The sequence below is a fragment of the Rasamsonia emersonii genome (genome assembly GCF_000968595.1).
Source record: "Rasamsonia emersonii CBS 393.64 chromosome Unknown ctg1118621760089, whole genome shotgun sequence".
In the NCBI taxonomy this organism is placed as follows: Eukaryota; Fungi; Ascomycota; class Eurotiomycetes; order Eurotiales; family Trichocomaceae; genus Rasamsonia; species Rasamsonia emersonii.
In genome coordinates, this window is record NW_013563198.1 from 1 (window position 1) to 22,086 (window position 22,086).

General features: G+C 47.7%; 7 protein-coding genes across 7 annotated transcripts; 6 read left to right on the forward strand and 1 right to left on the reverse strand.

The window, feature by feature from the left end:
* Positions 1 to 188: 188 nt before the first annotated feature.
* T310_3880 (Gag/polymerase/env polyprotein) lies at positions 189 to 3,149 on the reverse strand (the record flags this gene model as incomplete). Its single annotated transcript, XM_013473235.1, has 3 exons — positions 189 to 648; positions 711 to 1,808; positions 1,978 to 3,149. 3 exons carry the CDS (start codon positions 3,147 to 3,149, stop codon positions 189 to 191), a joined length of 2,730 nt encoding a protein of 909 aa, XP_013328689.1.
* A 3,628-nt stretch (positions 3,150 to 6,777) lies between these two features.
* Positions 6,778 to 8,481, forward strand: T310_3881 (C6 transcription factor; the record flags this gene model as incomplete). The annotated part of the gene is made up of 5 exons (XM_013473236.1): positions 6,778 to 6,885; positions 6,963 to 7,152; positions 7,221 to 7,720; positions 7,776 to 8,084; positions 8,128 to 8,481. 5 exons carry the CDS (start codon positions 6,778 to 6,780, stop codon positions 8,479 to 8,481), a joined length of 1,461 nt encoding a protein of 486 aa, XP_013328690.1.
* A 924-nt stretch (positions 8,482 to 9,405) lies between these two features.
* On the forward strand, positions 9,406 to 11,683 carry T310_3882 (ABC transporter; the record flags this gene model as incomplete). The annotated part of the gene is made up of 9 exons (XM_013473237.1): positions 9,406 to 9,577; positions 9,612 to 9,867; positions 9,930 to 10,188; positions 10,260 to 10,482; positions 10,526 to 10,705; positions 10,758 to 10,852; positions 10,899 to 11,052; positions 11,103 to 11,300; positions 11,442 to 11,683. The coding sequence occupies 9 exons, from the start codon at positions 9,406 to 9,408 to the stop codon at positions 11,681 to 11,683; spliced, it is 1,779 nt and encodes a 592-aa protein (XP_013328691.1).
* Positions 11,684 to 12,272: 589 nt separating this feature from the next.
* Positions 12,273 to 13,551, forward strand: T310_3883 (Formaldehyde dehydrogenase; the record flags this gene model as incomplete). The annotated part of the gene is made up of 3 exons (XM_013473238.1): positions 12,273 to 12,393; positions 12,441 to 13,273; positions 13,351 to 13,551. The coding sequence occupies 3 exons, from the start codon at positions 12,273 to 12,275 to the stop codon at positions 13,549 to 13,551; spliced, it is 1,155 nt and encodes a 384-aa protein (XP_013328692.1).
* A 704-nt stretch (positions 13,552 to 14,255) lies between these two features.
* On the forward strand, positions 14,256 to 16,234 carry T310_3884 (Mitochondrial ATPase (Afg1); the record flags this gene model as incomplete). The annotated part of the gene is made up of 5 exons (XM_013473239.1): positions 14,256 to 14,601; positions 14,667 to 15,120; positions 15,170 to 15,686; positions 15,753 to 16,107; positions 16,194 to 16,234. The coding sequence occupies 5 exons, from the start codon at positions 14,256 to 14,258 to the stop codon at positions 16,232 to 16,234; spliced, it is 1,713 nt and encodes a 570-aa protein (XP_013328693.1).
* Positions 16,235 to 17,621: 1,387 nt separating this feature from the next.
* Positions 17,622 to 19,059, forward strand: T310_3885 (uncharacterized protein; the record flags this gene model as incomplete). The annotated part of the gene is made up of 5 exons (XM_013473240.1): positions 17,622 to 17,954; positions 18,028 to 18,153; positions 18,296 to 18,364; positions 18,445 to 18,453; positions 18,664 to 19,059. 5 exons carry the CDS (start codon positions 17,622 to 17,624, stop codon positions 19,057 to 19,059), a joined length of 933 nt encoding a protein of 310 aa, XP_013328694.1.
* A 1,194-nt stretch (positions 19,060 to 20,253) lies between these two features.
* T310_3886 (uncharacterized protein) lies at positions 20,254 to 21,846 on the forward strand (the record flags this gene model as incomplete). The annotated part of the gene is made up of 4 exons (XM_013473241.1): positions 20,254 to 20,758; positions 20,827 to 20,844; positions 20,918 to 20,934; positions 21,277 to 21,846. 4 exons carry the CDS (start codon positions 20,254 to 20,256, stop codon positions 21,844 to 21,846), a joined length of 1,110 nt encoding a protein of 369 aa, XP_013328695.1.
* Positions 21,847 to 22,086: the final 240 nt, after the last annotated feature.

Here is a 22,086-nt window from a genome sequence, read left to right on the forward strand (position 1 = left end):
AGAGGACTCCTCCTAGGACCCCATCTGACGCGTCGGTCTCGATCCGGGTTGGGAGAGTAGGCTGATAGTGTATTAATACTGGAGCAGAGGTCAATGCCTCCTTTAATGCTTGGAAAGCCTTTTCATGATCCTGAGTCCATGGAAGGGACGTCCTGACGGGTAAGGTGGTTCAGGGGTCGTGCATCCGGCTATAATTCCGTATGACCGCCTGTAGAAATTGCAGATCCTAGAAAGGACTGCACGCCCTTTACTGTAGTTGGTCGCTTCCATTGCGCAATTACTGCCACCTTGTCAGGGTCGACTTCAATACCATTAGTGCCAACGACAAAGCCCAAGTATTTAGTCCTTTGGACGTGAAATTCGCATTTCCCAATGCTGGCTTGGAGTCCAGCCTCTCGCAGACGTTGCAATACCTTCTTGACGTGCTCCTGGTGCTCAAGCTCATTGCTGCTATAGATCAACAGATCATCAATAAAAGCGGTAAGGAAATCGTCCAGATAGTCTAGAAAGGTCTCATTGATGAATCGTTGAAACGTGGCCGGTCCATTAGTCAGCCCAAATGGCATCACCTTGTACTTATAGGATCCATATCGTGTTCGGAAGGTAGTCAAGTCCTCGGAGTCTGGAGCATCCGGATACGGGGAAGCCCTGTCGGATACGAGCTTGTAAAGACTTTGCTGATGAGGCGTTCCATCAATTCATCAATTAACGGCAATGGATATCTGTCCCTCTTAGTGATTGCATTTAGCTTTCTGTAATCAACGCAGAATCGGAGTCCTCCATCCTTCTTTCGTGCCATCAGGATTGGAGAGGCAAATGGTGCATTGCTTGGTTCGATGAATCCCTTGTCTAGATTCTCCATGATGTATTTCTTTGTGGCTTCTAATTCTTCTGCCGACTGCTTATACAGAGGGCTATAGCCAAGCGTATTCTCCATTGTCAACTCGATCTTATGGTCACATGGACGTGATGGTGGCAAGGTGTCTGAAGCCCTCTTTGAGAAGACGTCGAGGTAGTCATGGTAGTATGATGGAACCAACTTTCGAAGGTCTGCTTCTTCAGTGATGTCACATAATGGCTTCTTATGCTGTATCATCTTATCAATCTCATAGAGGCTAGTGACAAACACCTCGGCACTATTTCCCTTCATATATCGCGTAAAGGCCGAGCCTCCTATTGCTGCGATGTCAATCTTTGGGAGGTCTTGTGAACTTTCAATCTTCTTCTCTGGTTCCAGGGGAATTGGATCTGTCGGCTGGAAAAGCTCTCGTGGTTGATGTCTAGGCGCTGCTGGGCTTATCGGTTTCCTATCTCCTGTAGTGACCTTGTTAGGTCCCTTTTTTTGATCTTCCTGGTCCTCTTGCTCCATTAGTCGATCCCTGCGGTCTGCGTCCTTTTGGTAATTCATCTGTATTGTGTCTGCTCGCTTCAATATCTTGCGGGGTAAAGGTCGAGTTGTCTGAGCGGCCACTTCGTCAAAGGCAGCCCGCTCTGAGGGCCAAAGAAGGCGTTGGTTCTTGCAGTCTGGCAGGACTCCAAATTGGGCAAACCACTTCCTTCCAAGTATTATATCGTGCCTTCCCAAGTTTACTATCAGCATCGGTAGATTATTCTGTCTTCTGCCGTCGACCTCCAGTGTCATGAAGATGGCATGTGTGACGGGAGCTTCTGACTTGCCATCGTATCCTTGTACTGCGTATTCCCGTCCTAATGGGACTGTATGTAGGCCAAAGGTCTTCGCGATGAGGGTTGCTAGGTTTGTGTCGATAAATATGAATCCGTTTGCTCCTGTGTCTCTAATGTTCTCACTGCAAATGTGTATCCATTGACAACTAATCGGGTGGGTATGGTAAAACTCTCATTTTCCCTTCCCAATAGTTCCTGCAGGTTCAGTTGACATAGGGGGACCTGGTATCCGCCTAGGATGGAGACTTCTCCTAGGCACTGTCGTTTTCCGATTCTGTGGTGCTAGTTGACTTGTTTTCTTTACTATTGGCCTTCTCCAATGCCTTGAGCTGAGTGGTAGGCATCTGCTTAGGGCATTCACGGGCGAGATGGCCAAACTGCTGACACTTGAAACACTTCCCTTCCTGCATTAGACGTTGACGAGTCTCTGAGTCTACCCCCAAGCGATCTGCCTCTTTGCTTTCCCTCTTCACAGTATTAGTAGGTACTGGCGAGTTCTGATTCTGATTTGAAGAGGCCCAGTTCCTAAAGACACGATTATGTTGCGAACGGTTATTGATAACCTCCAGCCGATTCGCGGTTTGAGAACAGTAGTTTATGAACTCCTGAAAAGTTCCATTGGTGCGGATGGCCTCACTCATAGTCAGCTTCTGGAGGTCAGTTGTAATCTTCTGGTATAGCTCCTCCCTCCAGTCCTTCTCGTCAATCTCAGCCTCATCTGCCCAATAAATGAATTCGGACAAGAAGTCGTGGAATTTGTCCTTATTCTTCATGAATAATCCACGGAATTTGAGCTTTGCACTTGCGAGGCGGTTCGGATCGTGGTAGATTTGCTCAAGGTGCTCCAGCAGGTCGGTCGAGTCCTTGTAAGCATTTATGGCACCATTCTTCAGGCGTTTAGTGATGTGTTTTGCCGCATCACCCTCGCATCGGCTGGCAACGTAGGCGCGTCTCAATTCAGGGGTATCATAGTGGTCCGCATTCGCGCTCAGCTTCTGCTGCATGAGTACGAGCCAATCGTCGAATTTAGGGTTCTTTCCATCGGACAACAGGGGTGGGTCTGGAAGCTTGATAGACTTACGGGTGGCAGGGCCTACTGCCAGGGTACCCAGGTCGTTGCTTCGAACCATCATTTGTGCAATCTGGTTGGCATACTGATCTCGCTGGATGGTCGTCTGTTTAAGCTCGTCCTCTTTCTTCTTCAATTCTTGGTTGGCAAGGGCTGCAATTCCTTCGTTTTCCTGAATCTTAAGCAGCGCACCAGCGGCTTCAACCTCAAGATCTTCAATTTTGTCCCTCAGTTCGTCACTTATTTCCAACATCAGTTGCCAGAGGCGTTCAGGGTCATCACGACAGTAGGTAATAAATTCTTCTCGGTCTATCTCTCGTGGTTCTCCAGGTCTCCCCTCCAGTAGGAGTGTCATTCGTCTAGGAGGCTTCTGTTCACTCGATGGTCTCGCCATATTAATACCCTCCTCTCAGCTTCTGTGTCCGTAGCACAGATCTGTTATTGCAGTTGGGTTTGTTCTATTCGTTCCCTGGTTCTTCGGGTCTTGGTTGCTTGGTCTCTGCGTTGACTCTTCGGTCTCGTCTCGTCTCAATTCCTGATTCTCGGATGTCTTCAATTCAGCATTATCGCAGCTTTCACGTCGGTATCGTTAGTATCTTCAGTATCTTCCAGCAGTTGATCACCACGTCGCTGGCACGCAGTTGGCAGCTTCAAGAGGTCTGCGTCGACTGTTGTAGTAGACGCGTCAGACCGTATCTAGAAGCAGTAGAAATGGTAAGAAATGAGTGGGTTGAGCCTAGTCTAATGTGACGGATCCAATTCCAGGCAATAGAGCAGTTTCTTATCACTAGGAGCGATCTAAATTACAAGAGACTAGGCTGGGAGGAGAGGAGAAGAAGGAAGGGAGCCAGGTCGCTAGCGAGGCGATTTATGCAAGTATTCTGCCGTACCTATACCTCACCGCTTTTCTCACCGCTCACGTGACGACAGGCAAGTTGAATCGTCACACCATGTGTCTGAGCATTTTTGAGAACTTGACAATTTTTTTGTTTTTTTTTTTTGTCCAAATTGCCAAATTTATCTGACTCGACGGAATTTTCTTGTAGATTGTATAAATGAATGAGTAGCAGTAGCAGTAGCACAGCAATAAATAATTTACTCCGTATACTCTGTATATATGTAGGAATAGTATGTACTGTTGTACATGTACTGCACATATAGTAGTAGGTACACAACACACATGTAGTTTATGTATGTATGTATGTACTGTACTGTACTGTACTGTACATACCTATTAATAGCAATAGCAGTAACAGTGGCAGTAATACTGTAGCAGTAATGTACTGTAGCAGTACAGTGATCTCCAATCCTGGTTACACAGGGTACATATATATGCAGAGCAGACAGAGTTGATTGATTGATTAATTAATTAATTGATAAATTCATACTCAGTACTGATCTGTTGGCCATTAGCTAATTAATGGGCCTAATGGGCCTAATAGGGCTAGTTAATAGCTGCAGTAATTAGTGCTGGTGCTGGTGCTGGCTGGTCACAATACAATCAAATCACATCACATTACATCACATTAGGCAGGACTAACTAGTTAGCTCTGCTGCTGTTGTCATAGACTCATAGTACATGTATGTACAACTTGTACAACTCTATATCATTATCATTATTGATTGGGTCAGTGTTGTAGTACAGTATGACATTGTACTGTTGACAGTAGTTACCTTTTTTTTTAATGGACTGTATAAATGATCAATAAATGATCAATCCATCACCAGGTCACATAGATAATCCATGACATGGGTCAGTCATATATATGGATAATCTATCTTGTGTATGTATTGTATGTACTGTACATACATAGTAGATGGAGGATTCTTTGAGGTATTCTTATTAAATCAAGTTTTTTTTTTTTGGTCACGGAGAATGGTATCTATTAAGTGCCAATGTTTTACGTGTCTGTATTTATATTTATATATATGAGGACGAAGCTTATTACCTGTTAAGGCCTTTTTGAGCACCTTAATAAGGTATTATTTATTACTAGTTAGCAATAAGAACATAAGGTTGCCCATATTTTTTTCTCCTAGTCATGTCTAGTGTTCTGTAAAGACCAGTATTTTTGCTAGTAAGAGGTAAAGAAAGAGCTTGTCTTGTGCCAGCTGGTTAACCTCACTACTATGTATGTGGTTGGTTGGCTGGCTGGTTTGTTTCCTAGCATAGCATGCCTTTGAATTATGGCCCAGAATCCAGTAGATTGTAAACTACCTACCTAACTTCTTCTTTTTTTTTTTGGTGTTGGCTTACTTTTTAAGCCAGCCCTCTCTTTCACAATGTGCTGGCCAGAATTGTGGCCAGGTCTGCAACAGGCTTGGTTGTCAGTCTGTGCCGTGTTCGGTCGGGGTTGAATTTGGGTGCCCTGGAGGTTTATGTCCATCAGCTTATACTCCGGAGTATATACAGAGTGCAGGAAATGTTGGTAATCTCCCTATGTACATAGATACCTACTGTCTGTCCATAAATGTATGTACTTAGGTAAGTCGCCGACTATTACCTACTTCGGTATCTCGCTCGGGCTTTAAACGCGGGGCCCGGGATCCATGGAAAGAAGGAAATGTGACGAAATGCAATTATTATTAGATAATAATGTACTCTACATACAGTGCAGCACGTGAATGTGGATATATTTATAGGTATATAAATAGATCCTGGAATATATAGATATATATAGTGCCAACTTTGTTTCCCCGCAAGTTCTGTCTGCCCTCGACTATCGACTGTCGGATATCCATCTCCTCCATCACTCACTCCCTCAATCAATCAATCAATTAATTAATTAATTAATCTATTGCATTACCGAAAGAAGCCAGAAGCCATACTCACTCAACATGTGTCTGAAGGCTCATTGCTCGAAATGCCGTACGTACTGTACATCTATCTATCCATCCATCCCTCACCCATCTTCCTTAACAGCCTTCCTACCTAACAGCTTTCCTGCTTGCCTACTGACGACTGCTTTCTAGAAAAAATCACCTGGTGGGGCTGCGGCAACCACATCCCTGCCGTGCTGGACCCCGTTCCGGAGAGCGAGCGCTGCACCTGCACGCCGCAGGTCGAGCGGGACGGGAAGAAATATCCTCCTAAAGCGGAGAAGGCGGATTAATTACATCGCTGATTTAGCTGATGGACTGTCTGGTTGGTCTGGTTGGTCTGGCTGGCTGGTTGGGGTAGTCTGGTGTTAAGAGGAGATGGGATGCGATGCGATGGGGATGTTCGCAAGAGGAGGAGTTGAGAGGGTTATGTGTATAGTGAAACTGAAATTTTTTAAAAAAAAATAAATAAACGAAGAGGGCATATCATCTACGTCCATACACAATGATTATTCATTCATTTTTTATTTATTGATAACAAGACAAGACGGAGATAATTAATATTCAACAAATAACGACGCTTACGAGCATGTTTTCCGTGGACGGGGATAAGAAACAAGTGTCTACTGTTCCACCTCTTCTGGTTCGGTAGAATTATATTATCGTTTTGGGAGAAGTAAGAATACTTAATTGAAATTAGTTCTATATATATTTTATGTATGCATCGGTCTACGACCAGTTACACCCAGTTACACTAGTTTATACGACTGAGGTGAATGAACTCTCAGTAATTGAAATCCTTTAATTATATATTAGACCATCAATTTTTAGTTTTTTTTTTAAGACCATATCCTTCGAATAGGCTATGATCTATATTGTACTGTACTGTACATACTATATCCGTATGTCGGCGTCTGGCACTCGCCACTCGGGAACACTGTGGGGCAGGACAACGTTCCATCGGGAATCTACAATAAATGCATCAATGATATCAAGACTGGTTCAAGACTGGACTTCTGGATGATATCTGTCAGATTTCCATTCAGTCGAGTCGGCTCTGTCGGCGACCTCGGGGACTAGGCACGTGATGGATATCGTCTACCGAAAGAGGTAGTAAATTCGGCTTCAGTATTACTTACTGTACTGTAGCATTGCATGTAGGACGGCCACTCCTCTTTTGCTCTTGTTTGCTATACTGCAGAATGTCTAATGGAAAGATCCCGGCGCCAACCGTCCCTGTTGGCATGCACCGCCTGTCGGCGCCTGACGCTCTCGTGCCTGTCTGTGGTCGCTGCCAGGCCTCGGGCGAGGTCTGCCAATACGTCCGCTCCAGACGGGGATTGCGGAAGACGCTGAATCCTGCTGGCTGCAGCATTGTTGCCGGCAGGATTTCCAGACCCCCCCGTCCGAGGAGTCGAATGGGATGCTCGTCGACGACCTCTCTCCCGCCTGGCTGGACAGCGCAGTTTCGTTGCCAGCTGATCTCGGGATACCAGCAAGCTTCGCACCAGATGCTAGCAGCATCGCCAGTGCCGGACACGAGCTGTTCGATTTCGGATTGATCAACCCCCTGGCTGGTACGGCAGACAGCGCGGTAGTCCCAGCAAACAATGTGGCCAAAGGACTCGATGACTTCTGGATCCAGCTCTACTACCAGAACTTCCACCTTGCCCATCCCATCGTCCTGCCGCAGAAGGCTCTCCACAATGTTCCGTCGTATCTGTTAGCGGTCATGCAGTACATTGGCGCTCACTACCATTACGACGAGTCTGTCCGAGATGCGTTGAAAGACGCTGCATATGCCGTCCTGTCAGAACAGCAGACCCCCGGAACGGCTTCACAGTCCAGAGCATGCTCCTCCTCGCCATCGTCACCCATGCCCATGGCCGCGAGGACGAAGCGAATCAGATCCTGCGGTCTGCGGTAGACCTGGCTCTCGAACTGGGCATGGACCGCGCAGCCTTTGCCCGGGAGAACTCGATGGGCAGCAGCTTGTGGGAGGAAAGTTGGCGGCGGACATACTGGGAACTGTACATTGTCGACGGCCTGTTTGCTGGTCTACGCGAGCAGAGCACATTTTCACTGTACGGGCGACCATCGGATCTGAGCTTGCCTTGCGAGGAGGAGGAATATCATGCGGGAAATGTAGGACTTAAAAAAAATACTGACTAGTTGTGAAGATCAGCTGCTGATTTCTTAGGTCCCTCCTATGCAGTACACACTGGAGGACTTCCGACAAAACTGGTCTCTTCACCCGAACGGGAAGAGATTCTCGTCCTTTGCTTATCGTGTCGAGGCGGTGCGGATCCTGGGCATGGTCCCGGGACTCAGTCAATCAACCGAGGTCGACAGTGAGCCCCAGGCCGAGACGATCGATGCTTGTCTTGCCGGATGGTTCCTGCACCTGCCTGCCTCGAAGCGCGACCCGATGCTGAGCAACGGGCGTGTCGACGAGATGCTGTTCCAGGGTCAGATATTATCTACATGTACGCAGCCTAGACATAACAATGTATGTATGTACATGTACATAAGTTCGGAGCTGATTGCAACAGAGGAACAATCCACCTCCACCGCACCCGGTCCATCATGCGCTTCGCATCCTTCCACACCCTGACATCCTGCACACGCTACCGCGCCTCCCGACCGCCCTTGACCTTGGACGCGCTGGACCTGTCGTCGAAGAAGCTGATTCGCGCAGCCGATCAGCTCTCCAACCTGGTGGCCCTCCCAACCGAGATCAAGCGACACAGTCCCTTCCTGATCTGCGCGGTGGCCATGGCCGTGATCGTGCACACGGCAGCTTGTGTGATGGCGTCGGGCACCGAGCATGCAGAGTCTATCGAAGCCAGGATCCAGCTGGCTGCGGGAGCGTTCAATCGGCTGGCGGAATGCTGGCCGTTGGCTAGGACGGTGCGGCAGCAGGTGTTGGGTATGTATCAGGAGGTGGTCAAGTAATACGTATCCTGCGAGAATGATATATATATATCTATATCTATATTTTCTAAAATCTGCAGACGCATTGTGGTGTTGAAGAGATGGTAATAGTCAGTTAACTAGTCCTTAGTCAGTCGTACTCGCACAGATGCCATGAATAGATTATCTAATTAATTTGATCAAGAAGAAAGAAAGTGGCATGAATCATGAATCTTCCTGTGCATTCTATATCTAGACGGATTGATTGATTGATCGATAGAACTTGGAGATTCGAGATATCTTTTTCCATTGCATTCATTTCTTTTCATTTTTTTTCTTTCTTTCCCTCTTTTCCTTGCCTTTTTTTTTCCTAAAAAAAAGAAGTGAATATGAGAAAATCTCGTCACAGACATCACCTTCAATACCATTCATCCAGTACAACGTAGATGCTCTCTCGCGCATTTCTGACATATCGGCCGAGTCCGTATTTGACATCTGTGGATCACATTCTCGACCGAAATGGCAAGGAGAGGTCGAAGATAAACACAACATCGCCGAACTGCTTAATAACTAATTAATAGTCTCGACTATCTTTAATAACCCCCGCAAAAAGAGCCTTAATCTAAGATTATATGTATGTGGGGAGTGGCGTTCACTCTGCTCGGGGAACCTGTGGGGAAACGCCGACGACGAATATACGCTTTGGGAATCCTTGAACATTTCTTACGTAGGTACATACATACATACAGGTACATGTGTTTATTCGTGGTTCTGGAGTAATAATTCGTATATTTATACGACGCTGCTGCTGCTGATCGGATTGGAAAGGAAGACTCAGGATGCTTGACCAGACCAACTACAAATACAAGTACAAGAAAAAAAAAGAAAAGGACAGTCTCGGGTGATTTTCGTTCAAAATGGACGCCCAGTCCGACATCTCCCTGGTCGATCTCGAAGCGCAACAGGCGTTCCTGAAGAATGACACCGTGCACAGCTTCTCCTGGAAAGAGCTAATTGTGACGGTCAAGGATGGCCAGACCAAGAAGATGCGAGATCTCATCTGCGATATCAACGGGCATGTTGAGCGGGGTATGTACTGCATGCACGTCGACGTCTCGTCTAGGGCTTACAGCAACAGGAGAACTAATGGCCCTCATGGGCCCGTCTGGCTGTGGAAAGACGACCCTCTTGAATGTGCTCGCGCGCCGGATTCCCGCCTCGCACGCCAGAGTTTCCGGGGCCACGCTCGTCGATGGCATGCACGTCGATAACGAGTCGTTCAAGCTCATCACTTCCTATGTCGAGCAGGAAGATGCCCTCATCGGGTCTCTGACCGTGCAGGAAACGATGCGGTTTGCTGCTGAGCTGTCGTTGCCTAGGTAAGTCCATCCATCCGTATATTCCTTACGAATTGTCGCATACGAGTTAAGGTGTCGACCAGGTCCGTGTCAAGCTCTGAACGAGCACACCGCGTCCGCATGCTTCTCGACGCCTTTGGCATCCACGGCCAGGCCAACACTCTGGTTGGAACGCCCATCCGGAAAGGAATCAGCGGAGGCCAGAAACGCCGTCTCAGCGTTGCCAGCCAGCTCATCACCTGCCCCAAGATCCTCTTCCTGGACGAGCCCACCAGCGGGCTGGACTCGAAGGCCAGTTTCGAAGTGATCTCATATGTAAAGAAGCTGGCGAAGAGGAACAATGTGAGTGGAAGATAGATGGACTTTAAGGAGGTTATTTTTTTTTTGTTGAAGGGGGTTTCTGACTCTCCCAGCTTATCGTCATCGCCAGCATCCACCAGCCATCGACAACGACCTTCGAGCTGTTCGACAAGGTACTGCTTCTGTCCAGCGGACGGACCTGCTACTTTGGCCCGACGACGCAGGTCAGCGACTACTTTGGCCGGATCGGCTATCCGATGCCGCAGTATACGAACCCGGCCGAGTTCATGCTCGACGTCGTCAGCGCCGACTTTGCCAGCTACAAGGAGGCGGCAGGTAAGAGGCTGGCGAAGATACAGGGATGCTGGTCGACCTCTAGTGAGGCTAGTGCTCTGGACGCTCGGCTGGCTGGTCTGCCAAAAGATCTTTCAAAGAAAGCTGTCGGCAGACGTTGCCCGTCCAGACCCTGGTCGGGTCATCCTGTCCCTGTTGCATCGGTCGCTTATCAAAAGCAACCGTGATATCGTTGCCTATGGTATCCGGATCGTCATGTATCTTGGTGAGTTCACCTTCACTACTATAACACCCTCCACTAGTATAACGCAAGATAGGTCTAACGTCTCCAGGACTGGCCATCCTGATGGGCACAGTGTGGTTGCGGCTGCACACCTCGCAGGAATATATCCGACCTTTCATCAACGCTATTGTATGACGCCCTTACTCAATAAACCAGTTCCCTGCTAACTGGGCAGTTCTTCGGCTCGGCCTTCATGTCGTTCATGGCCGTCGCCTACGTCCCAGCGTACCTGGAAGACCGGGCGACGTTCATCAAGGAGCGCGCGAATGGCCTTTACGGACCGACTCCGTTCATTCTGTCCAATTTTCTGATCGGATTACCTTATCTTTGTAGGTCTCCAAGCATATTTCTAAGGATACTCTGACTAATGTATGTGCAGTCCTCATCTCCATCCTCTTCTCCATCGTCGCCTACTGGCTCTCCAACTTCCGCTCCAGCGGCACCGCGTTTTTCAGCTGGGTGATGTGGCTATTCCTCGACCTGGTGGCGGCCGAATCGTTCGTCGTCTTCGTCTCGTCCGTTTTCCCAATTTCGTCATCTCCCTCGCGCTCGTCGCCTTTGCGAACGGGCTGTGGATGTGCGTGGGGGGATTTTTCGTGTCGCCGACGATCCTGAATCCGTTTTGGAAATACGTCTTTCACTATATCGACTATCAGGTTTGTCGCATCACTTTTTTTTGCCAGTACTTACTTAGTCTGACTAAGTAATGTATATACAGGCATACGTCTTCCAAGGCATGATGGTCAACGAATTCTCCCCCGGGTGTTCTCCTGCGGTTCGGCGTGCCACTTCATGTACCAGACCGATCTGGCGTCCCAGTGCCAGATCCGTGGCACAGGCGTCCTCGAGCAGTATGGCTACGCTGAAGGCCGCACGGGGAAGTGGGTGGGTATCCTGATCGCTATCATTGCGGTGTACCGGCTGTTTGGATGGATTGCGCTGGTTTTGCGCAAGTCGTGATTGAGTAGAGCCCTTTTTCTTGACTTGCTGGATGGAATATATAGAGAGAATGGAGGGGAGGGAATTACTTTCATAAGACTTAGACTAATTTTTATATAGTAGAAGTTTTAATTCAGAGAATGTTCTTAACTAATTTTGTTGAAAGATCATCTGGTTGGTTGGGAGACTGGAAATGAACGAAATCTTTTAACCGAGTAATAATTGAATATGTACGTCACAGCTGCAGCATGCAGGACGTGCAGAGGAGGCCTTGATCGAGATGGATAACCAATGCAATTGCATACTATCCAGCTACTCCATGAGGGGTCATTGCACATCTCTATGGCCTGCCTGGCTGTCTTCCCCGCAAATCCCCGCAAAATGGCCTGCATGGCGTGCAGCGTGCATGCGTCGAGAACCCTGTTCCCCGCATTTTCATACATCATCTCACGTCACTGCATATGCTGGAAGGAGACCCTAGCGGCTATATTAATGCCGGCAGCCGTCAGAGGGGACCAGTCTGCCGGTCACAGTCTACTGGTACATCCATACATCAGCACATACGGAGTACATCCTCTGAGCTATCTCGAGTTACAGACAGTCGACAGCCATGTCCAACGGCAAAATGAAAGCCGTCCACTACGACGGCCCCTTCAAGGTCTCCGTCAGGGAGGTCGACATGCCCCAGATCGAGCACCCAGATGACGTGATCATCAAAGTCACCACAGCGTGTACGTTCGACAAGCAGATTCCAAGGAGAATTTCACTGACCGCACAGGCATCTGCGGCTCCGACCTGCACATGTACCAAGGCCGCACCGCCGCCGAACCGGGCCTCATCTTCGGCCACGAGAACATGGGCATCGTCGTCGAGACCGGCCCCGGCGTCACCCTGCTGCAGAAAGGCGACCGCGTCGTGCTGCCCTTCAACGTCGCCGATGGCCGCTGCCGCAACTGCGAAGAGGGCCGCACCGCCTTCTGCACCGGCGTCAACCCGGGCTTTGCTGGCGGCGCGTACGGCTATGTCGCCATGGGCCCGTACCGAGGCGGCCAGGCGCAGTACTTGCGCGTGCCCTACGCTGACTTCAACGCCCTGAAGCTGCCGCCGGGCCGCGACCATGAGGCCGACTTCGCCCTCCTCGCCGATATCTTCCCCACGGGGTGGCACGGGCTCGAGCTGTCCGGGTTCAAGCCCGGTGAGACCGTGGCTGTCTTCGGCGCAGGGCCCGTCGGCCTCATGGCGGCGTATTCGGCCGTGCTGCGCGGCGCCAGCAGAGTCTACGTCGTCGACCGCGTGCCGGAGCGTCTCGAGGCGGCGAGGAAGATCGGCTGCACGGCCGTCGACTTCACCGTCCGGGACCCCGTCGACCAGATCATCGAGCTGAACGGCGGCATGGTCGATCGCGCGGTCGACGCGGTGGGCTACCAGGCCGTCGACTCGTCGGGCAGTAAGGAAAAGCCCAACACGGCTCTCGACTCGCTGATTCGGGTGACCCGGCCGACGGGGGGGTTGGGCATCCCAGGCCTGTATGTTCCGACAGACCCGGGGGCGCCGGATGCGCAGAGCAAGGAAGGACAGCTATTGATCCCGTTTGGGAAGTTGTTTGAGAAGGTGAGACGCCTAAGAACCAATATATATAATCCATTCCTGCTATTCTGTGTCCCCCTCACTGACTGGGATTGGGGTAGGGCCTCTCCCTCGGCACCGGCCAATGCAACGTCAAAGCCTACAACCGGTACCTGCGCGACCTGATCATCGCGGGCAAGGCCAAGCCGTCGTTTGTCGTCTCGCACGAGATTGGCATCGACGAGGCGCCCGTGGCGTACGAGAAGTTCGACAAGAGGGTCGAGGGGTATACTAAGGTGTTGATCCATCCGAATGGGTGGTAGTGCTGATTCTGTGTTTGCTGCTGATATGGTTCTGTATTGAATGTATGTATGTATGGTTGTAGGCGTGTGTAAATGACTGAATGATTTTTGCCTGTGGAGGTCTTTTTTCTGCAGTATTCTGTATTCGACGAAGATATATGCTGAGTGCAGGTATTAAATCAGTACATTTAAAGGAAACTATGCGTTTAAATCGATTTATTGTTGCATATTCAGCAAATTCTAGTAGCACTCTATTTAATCAAGACGCATTTCAGTTTAATTAGAAAAATTAATACGACATCTCATGATAGAATATTTTAGATCTAGTATATGAAGATTGTTGTTCAGGGCAGGCGGGATCACGTGCGGCGGGCAACCTCGGCGTTTGCCTCCACTCTTCACTTCGACTCGTCTGAGACTTCGCTGCGCCAACCTCTCCCTTTCTCTTTTCTTTTTGGGAAACTCTCAGCTGTGTCCGCTGCAGCATTGTACATACATACAGGACACGACAGGACAGGACACAGCTTCCTTCCCTCGAGCGACCTGGCAACTCCTCCGGTTTCGTCGTCGCGGTGCTTCCGCTCCTCCGTCTCGGTCTCCGATCCCGTCCCGCACTGCCGATTGATTGATTCATTGTCCGCCGCTCGCTCCGCCGCTGTCTTTTACACCTCTCTGTCGCCTTCCTGATCGCGATTCCTACATAGCATGTCTTCGTGTACATAAAAATGAAGCAGAACTCCTCGAGGTTATGTGTCGCTTGTGCGCGTGGGGCATGGAGGGGAGGTCATATCCACGCTGCCTCCTGTAGTCTATATCCGCGAGATTCCATACGGCAAATACATCGTCATGCTGTGAAGTGCGGCTCGCGAAGTCCGTTGTACTATAATTCCTTAGCTATTCATCGTGGCGCGCACACGGGGGCCCGCATCTCGCCGCTGCAGCAGCCCGCCAGGCTGCTTGCGACGGCTGCAGAATCTGGGCGCGATACGACTGCTTCATCAAGCGGTCCCATAGCAGAGTACGATCGAAGGGTTCAGGCAGAGCTCCTCCGCGATGATCCCTACCAGCGAAGTATGTCTCCTAGAGCAATTCCTTTCCGGAAATATTCCAGGCTAATAATAATGGACATGTTGCAGCCATCATCCAGTACCTCCAGACCCTGCATGACATGCTGAAAACGTACAATCCTCCCCCAGTCGTCCATCCCCCTATCGACAGCCTGCAAGAACAGCCCAAGACCTCCTTTTTCGGCTCCTTGTTTGGCCGGAGTAGTCGTCCCGCCCCGTCGGTCACCATCCCTCCGAACCTCCCGAAAGGTCTGTACATGTATGGAGACGTGGGCTGCGGGAAGACCATGTTGATGGACCTCTTTTACGACACCATTCCGTCGAATATCCCGTCCAAGAAGCGGATACACTTCCACAATTTCATGCAAGATGTGCATCGACGGTTGCATGCGGCCAAGACCCGCCATGGAGCTCACTTCGATGCCTTGCCGCTGGTGGCGGCCGACATTGCCCAGTCCGCCAGCGTGCTCTGTTTCGATGAGTTCCAGTGCACTGATGTGGCCGATGCGATGATTCTGAGAAGGTTGCTGTTCCTCCTTCTGCTGGTAGGGTGGTTGCTGACTGCAAGCCAGACTCCTTGAATCCTTGATGTCTCACGGTGTGGTGGTGGTCACAACGTCCAATCGACATCCAGATGACCTGTACAAGAACGGCATCCAGCGCGAGCACTTCATCCCCTGCATCAACCTGCTGAAGACCGTGCTGGAGGTGCTCAACCTCAACTCCGACACCGATTACCGCAAGATCCCCCGTCCTCCGTCGGGCGTCTATTATCACCCGCTGGACCTGGGAGCGGCCCACCATGCCGACAAGTGGTTTGAGTATCTGGGGGACCCTGTCAACGACCCGCCGCACCCGGCCACGCACGAGGTCTGGGGACGGACGATCGAGGTCCCTCTGGCCAGCGGCAAGGCCGCGAGATTCACGTTCCAGCAGCTCCTGGGCCGAGCGACCAGTGCGGCAGATTACCTGGAACTGGTGAGGCACTATGACGCTTTCATTGTGACGGACGTGCCGGGCATGACTCTGAACCAGCGCGATCTGGCGAGGAGATTTATTACGTTTGTCGACGCGGTGTATGAGAGCAAGGTATGCCATTCCATTAGAAGAGAGTGCTAGAAGAGAGTGCGTGAGAGAGAGACTGACTTTTTCCAGGCCAAACTCGTCCTGACAACCGCCGTCCCACTGCAAAACCTATTCTTGTCCGACGAGGAAATCAAGACCTCTCTGAGCGAGTCCTCCGCCTCCAAGGGCGAGGAGGACATGGACCTGCCACCGGAAATGCGCAATCTGATGGACGATCTCGGCCTGAGCATGGCGGCGCTCAAATCGAGCTCGATCTTCAGCGGCGACGAGGAGCGGTTCGCGTTTGCGCGCGCGCTCTCGCGCCTGTCGGAAATGGGCAGCAAGCAGTGGGTTGAGCGGGGGATGGGCGTGGGGATGAATGTGCAAGAGGGTAAGGAAGACCACGAGGCGTGGAGGAAGACGCGTAGTCGATGGAGGGAGGATAGTATGTAGAGAAGACTCAGCTGTCCTTGGTGGTTTCGGTTGGTTTGTGAATTCTTTTGTGAGATACCTCTGTATATACATATAAAGATAGATCGATAGACAGAGCAACTAAAATTACCGTACGATAGTCCTGGCGAGATATGTGAATGCAGGACGCAGGATTCTTTTTCTGTTGGGACAGGAATATAGCATCACGGGAGAGAGCTATTGATATTGATTCTGGTGATTAAGAAGTAGTATTTATTAATCAATGGCGATCTCATTTCTTTCTTCGAGAAAAGTAGTAGGTACTGGGCATTTAGCGTATGCAAAAATTGGTTCAGTTTTGGCACCCGAACGCGCAAAAAATTGTAACTTTTGTATGCATATTTTTTTTTGAATTAAAAACATAAATTATGAGCCCAATTTTACGGTTTTCTAAAAAAAAATAAGAAAAATAAATAAAAAAAATAAAAATAAAAAAATAAAAATAAAAAATAAAAATAAAAATAAAAACAAGATACATAGAGAAAATAGTACAAAGAAACATATTTCTCTCTTTTTTTAAAAAAAAATAAAAAGCTTTAGTTTTCAAATTACTATATATAAACTTGAAATTTGCTTATTTTTTAAATTTAAAAGCAGTATGTATATCTTTATAGTATTATCTCTAGGCCTTACTTTTTTTTATTATTTTTTAGAAAATTCTAATATTAGGCTTATAATTCATGTTTTAAATTCAAAAAAAAATCTGTATACAAGAGTTAGAATTTTCGACGGGTTCAGGTGCCAAACCTGCACCAATTTTTGCATACGCTAAATATATCGCAGCACCTCCAGGTGAATAACCGGTAAACAGTAAACTTCCCTAAATAAATGCTACGAGACCAATCGAGTACTAGCATGGCATGGTATTGTGCTGTACATACACCCTGCTGGTTCTCACCACAGCACGTTTTATTCTACGTATGTATGTAGTGAAATCACTACGTCTCTACCTGCTTGCACTTCGCTTGATTGAACGTAGTATCTTATAATCAGCAGTAATAGAATAGGATACAAATATGGTCACTTCGCAACCTTTTCCTCATGTGGCTGGCATGCTATAGAACTAACTACCTGGGTAGGCTTTTGCATTTTGGGCTGTATACAGTTTGAATATATACTGTACAGTATGTATATATGATCGATCGATCATATCCAACCCCATCCTCTCCCTCCACAATTATATAAGTAATATGAGTAATATTGCCAAGTCAAGTAAGTCACTGCAAACTATTACCACCTCTGTTGATATCGAGTCATACAAAAGTTAGTCAAATCAAAGATCGAGTCGAGTCGAGTCATCTGGATAGTATATATACACCTGTACACCTATATAGCCCTCTTCTCTCCTGCCATTATATACTTAGAAAAGAAAAATTCTTCCTACTGAAATCAAAACTCCAAGATAGCAATTTCTTCTATCAGCTAGCTGCATTTTCATTGTACAACTACCTTTACAACTTCAACTCCTTCGTGGCCTTGTGCTTCATCATGGCCGCCCACGGGCAGAGACGCAGAACTTCTTCTTCTTCCTCTTCCTCTCCTCCTCCTCCTCTTCCTTCTTCAAGACAAACTTCCTCCATTCAGCGGAAAGAAGTACAGTCAGCCACCCTTCACAACCGCATAGTTTCATATAGCTCGAACAACGGCCAAAGAAGCAGCCCTTTTTCTCCATCTTCTTTTTCTTCTTCAAGACAAGCCCCTTTCATCACGTTCGGCCAAGTCCCGTCACAGGTTACCCAAGGCGTGCCCTTCACATTCAACGTCCACGCTAGCGTAACTGAAAACACGAATCCTCGTCGTGGGAACTTGCTGCCTATGAGGGTTGTTGCGGTGCCCCGCCAGGGTCGCCGTCATAGTGGTCGAGGAATCCAAGTGTACTGCAAAAAACGGTCAGATTCAAGGGACTATGAGTTTTGAAGCGGGTCCGATCCATCGACCGGGCACGTATGAACTTGTTCTTACCATCGGTAACTCCGGCAACTCGTTGAAAATTGGGTCTGGGCGTTACGAGACTATTACTGTGTGCGAGGCTCCTGCTGCGAATGGCGCGAATGGGTGGTGAAGCCTTTTGTTGCTTTTGATGTCGGAGTCCTCGGAGTACTGGTTAGGGTTGGACGTTTTTTTTTTTTCATTTAAATATTCAGACTTGATTTAGGTTGCAGGTTATATTTTTATTTTGGTTATTGATAGTCATTTATATGTTTGGTTCCTTTTTCTTTTTGGCATATGAGGTTTGTGGGTATGAGTACAGTACATTTTCTATGGTTAGATCTAAATCTATTTGATATCTCAAATCTGTTAAGAATATCAGAGTGACAAGGTATGAGTCTTGAAGATAGATCTAGGATAAGTCACTACAAACTTCCTTGTTGATATTGAGTCACAGGTTAGTGAATAAGATAGAGTCAGAGTCAGTTTATGAGAGTAGCACTACATGATCGATAAATTCTCCCTTTTCAATAAATATCACAGACAACTACTCGAGTCTTGACTATATCAAGAATTGACCCTCAAAGACTACCTACTTTAGCTCCTTAACAGCTACATATCCTCTACTGCCTTGAACTTTATCATGTCTTCTACCGACCAAACCAGCAGTGCATCAAACTCAACTGCTTCTGTTGAGTGGACAAACAAACCAACCACGGTTGTCCAAGGCGATCGTTTTACCGTCAAGCTCGAAATTCAGGCAAATGGAAACCAGTTCTTTTCCCAAAACAGACAGGTGAACGTGAGCATGATTTCACGGCTCACCGATGATGATAGTCAAGGCCAGAAGGATCTGTATTACAATGCGCATACGATTCTGGGGTCAGAACCCATTGAATTTAAGATAACCGAGCCGATCGACCAGGCAGGAGAGCATACGGTCAATATTACTGTTCAAGCGCCTGAGGCTGTTAGTCAGCGCACAATGTATTGCTAGACGAGTCTCACTGTGAAGAGAGGCACTGGGAATGTGGGGTTCATTGATCGCGATATATTCCGTGCAAGAACAAGGGAATGGAAGGAGTACTGGTGGAGAGTTTCTTTCTTTACTTCTCATGACTGTGTAATTTGCATGAGTATCTGGTTCTGTGGCATCTGTTTGTGTTGGAGTACGGGCATCTTGGGTTTGCAATCTCTTTTCATTTAGGTTACGGGTTTTTAGTTACTGGTTATAGATGGTATGTTGTGAGTATTTATCTAGTATTTATCTAGCTCCCTTTTTTTTTGAGACCTGGACTGTGTTTGAGTGAGATTATCTTTTCGGGTTAGCAATCTATTATCCATATTCATATTGCTCAATTCAGCTCCCAGCTCTCGAGGCTCTTCCGCTCTTAAAACAATAATAAGGTAATGAATCAGAGAAAATAAAACTTAATACGACTTCTGTCAGACGAGCTTGTGCCGCGCAAAGAAAGCAAGATCGAGGCTAAATTGATCCTTGTAGGCCGCATCCTTTGTTTTGTTTATTGTCTTTCACGTAGGTGTCGAACACTTTGTCTGCTGTTTCTTTTATATTGTACTCGAAAATCGATCAATGAACGGTATATTCGACCTGTCTACCTAGATGTGCTATTGGATGCTGTATATTGACTAGCAGTGCTGACGACGAAGCTAAACTCGTAAGTAGTATGTTTTTGAAGTCCTTCAGTTTTCGATTGTTGATGCACTGCTGTGGATTTGCTCTCGACGAGAATCGATTTCTTTTTGTACTCCCAGAGGACCCACATACGTACAGTACATCAATGAAAACCAAAGAATAATGACGGGCGTTCCCTCTCATTATCGACAATTACTAGAGTCCTTTCGCCCATCGCCGTGAACTGGCTCCAAAACCCGTAGATTTTATCTAACTGCAATCCACGATGTATATAACCCGGAATGAAGTATAAAAGAAAAGCTCAAGCATGGAATTCTCCATTTCATTTCGCTCTGTGGAGGTTTACAGGTAACAACGGAACGACACGCCTTGTCTATATAAAATTCACCAGGTACGTTGAGCAGTCTGTCGTTGACGAGAACTGATTTAGGGTATACTAACAGACTGATAGCTCGACAGCAATTTAACTTCAAAAGAAACTATTGTCTAACCAGATCCTTTCATCAGGTAAAGACAGAATCTGCACTTACAGACATGCCAATAGGCAAACGGTACCCAGTGTTGTTCATTCACGACGAAGTCCTGAAAGCGCCTCCCTTTCGTGACGCCGATGGAAATGACTTCTTTGGCAACGGCGAAGACGATGATGATAGTGACGATGACGATGTCGAAGAGGACGATGACGAGTACGAGTACGACGACATGAGCGACGACGACGACAGTTTCCATCCTATTTATTTCCACTGGATCCAACAGCCCCCGCTCACGGTCAACGTCCATACCGCCATCACGGTAGACTTCCATTACAGAACTCCTGACACAGTTGTGCGAGAGTGTTCCATAACCCTCGACAGGGAGGAAGGCAGCGCCGCGAGGCGTTGGATTCGCTGGGATATTGGACGCTGCTGGGTGCAGACCAACACGGACATGTCGGTGGATATCCCCATACCGGCCATCATTGAATCTGGGCAGTACACCATCTGCTTTATCATTTGCCGCTGCGGTAATCCTGATGATGTTGTGCTCTATGCCCGGACGAGTGTGTTTACTGTTGTGGGTAGGGACGAGGATGATCATGTTTAAATTGGCAGTTTCTAATTCTACTAGATTTGATTCTACTAGATTGTGAGCCTATAATTGTGCGAAATGACTGCTCATTCTGGAATATAAATGATCGGGCTGGCCTCTATTTATTCAGTCGCCACTGCCATATTTGTGTGTAATTCCTCTTCCTGAGGATAGAAACAAGTGTTGATATTGTTATTATTAATTTAACCAAAGGCTACTATATCTCCTGTCACTCAGAGTCAACTATGACCACTACATAACTGACTCCCAAGCCGAAATCTGAGTCAATTGCACCGATATATGACTCCTTAACCGTACATTATAAAGGAGAGGCTTAAACATGTCATTATCTACTCTTTCTTTTCTACTTCTTTATTTCAAAGAACGAGGAAGTATAAAGAGGCTTATCCATATACAAACCATCAAGTTAGTCGAACAAATGCATATCCTTCCTCTTATGTGGCTCAACGAGGAACTGACTTATAACAGACATATAGACAGACTGCTGGTGTGATCGAAGGGATTCCATTAGTTACTCTCGATAGAAAAATGCAGGACATTATTACAGCCATGGCCAGGGGAATAGGCGAAAAGGTCCCAGTGTTATACTTTCGTCAGAAACCTCCGAGGCCACCGCGCTTTTTGGACAACGACGGAAATGTTGTCTTTGGCAATCCAAATACGAATGGTGGTGGTGGAAACAACAATGGAAACAACAATCAGAATCCCGTTGTTGACAACGACAGAAACAATGTCTTTCCAAACCCAGATACGAATAGTGGAGGAGGAGACAACAGTGACAATACAGATCAGACACAGCGCGCAGAAGTTGAACTCGAGTGGATAAGCCACCCCCCGCAAGAAATCATCGTCAATTCACCCGTGGAATGGAGATTCCGACTCAATTCCCCACAACAAGCTGAATACGAATGTCTCCCAATCTACTGCAAGTGGCTAGAGAATGAGAATGATTGGTTTCCTGGATACTTGTTCTCCTTCCGAGTTCAAACAAACACGGAGGCCACTTACACTTACGCTATCAGAGCAACGGGGGCATAATAGTATTGCTAGCGGTTATGGCAGATGGTTCAGGATCATAGATAACAACTAATCGACTTCAGAACAAGAAGGACACGGGCAGGCACTCTGTTGATGCGGTATAATACCATAGATAAAAAAAAGCAAAAATAAACAAAAAAAAAGAAAAAAAAACCTCTGATAAGGGGTGCCGTCCCTTCCGCAGCACCCCCACAGATTTGTACAAGTCAGGATAAATGGGTCCCCAATTTTTTTTATTTG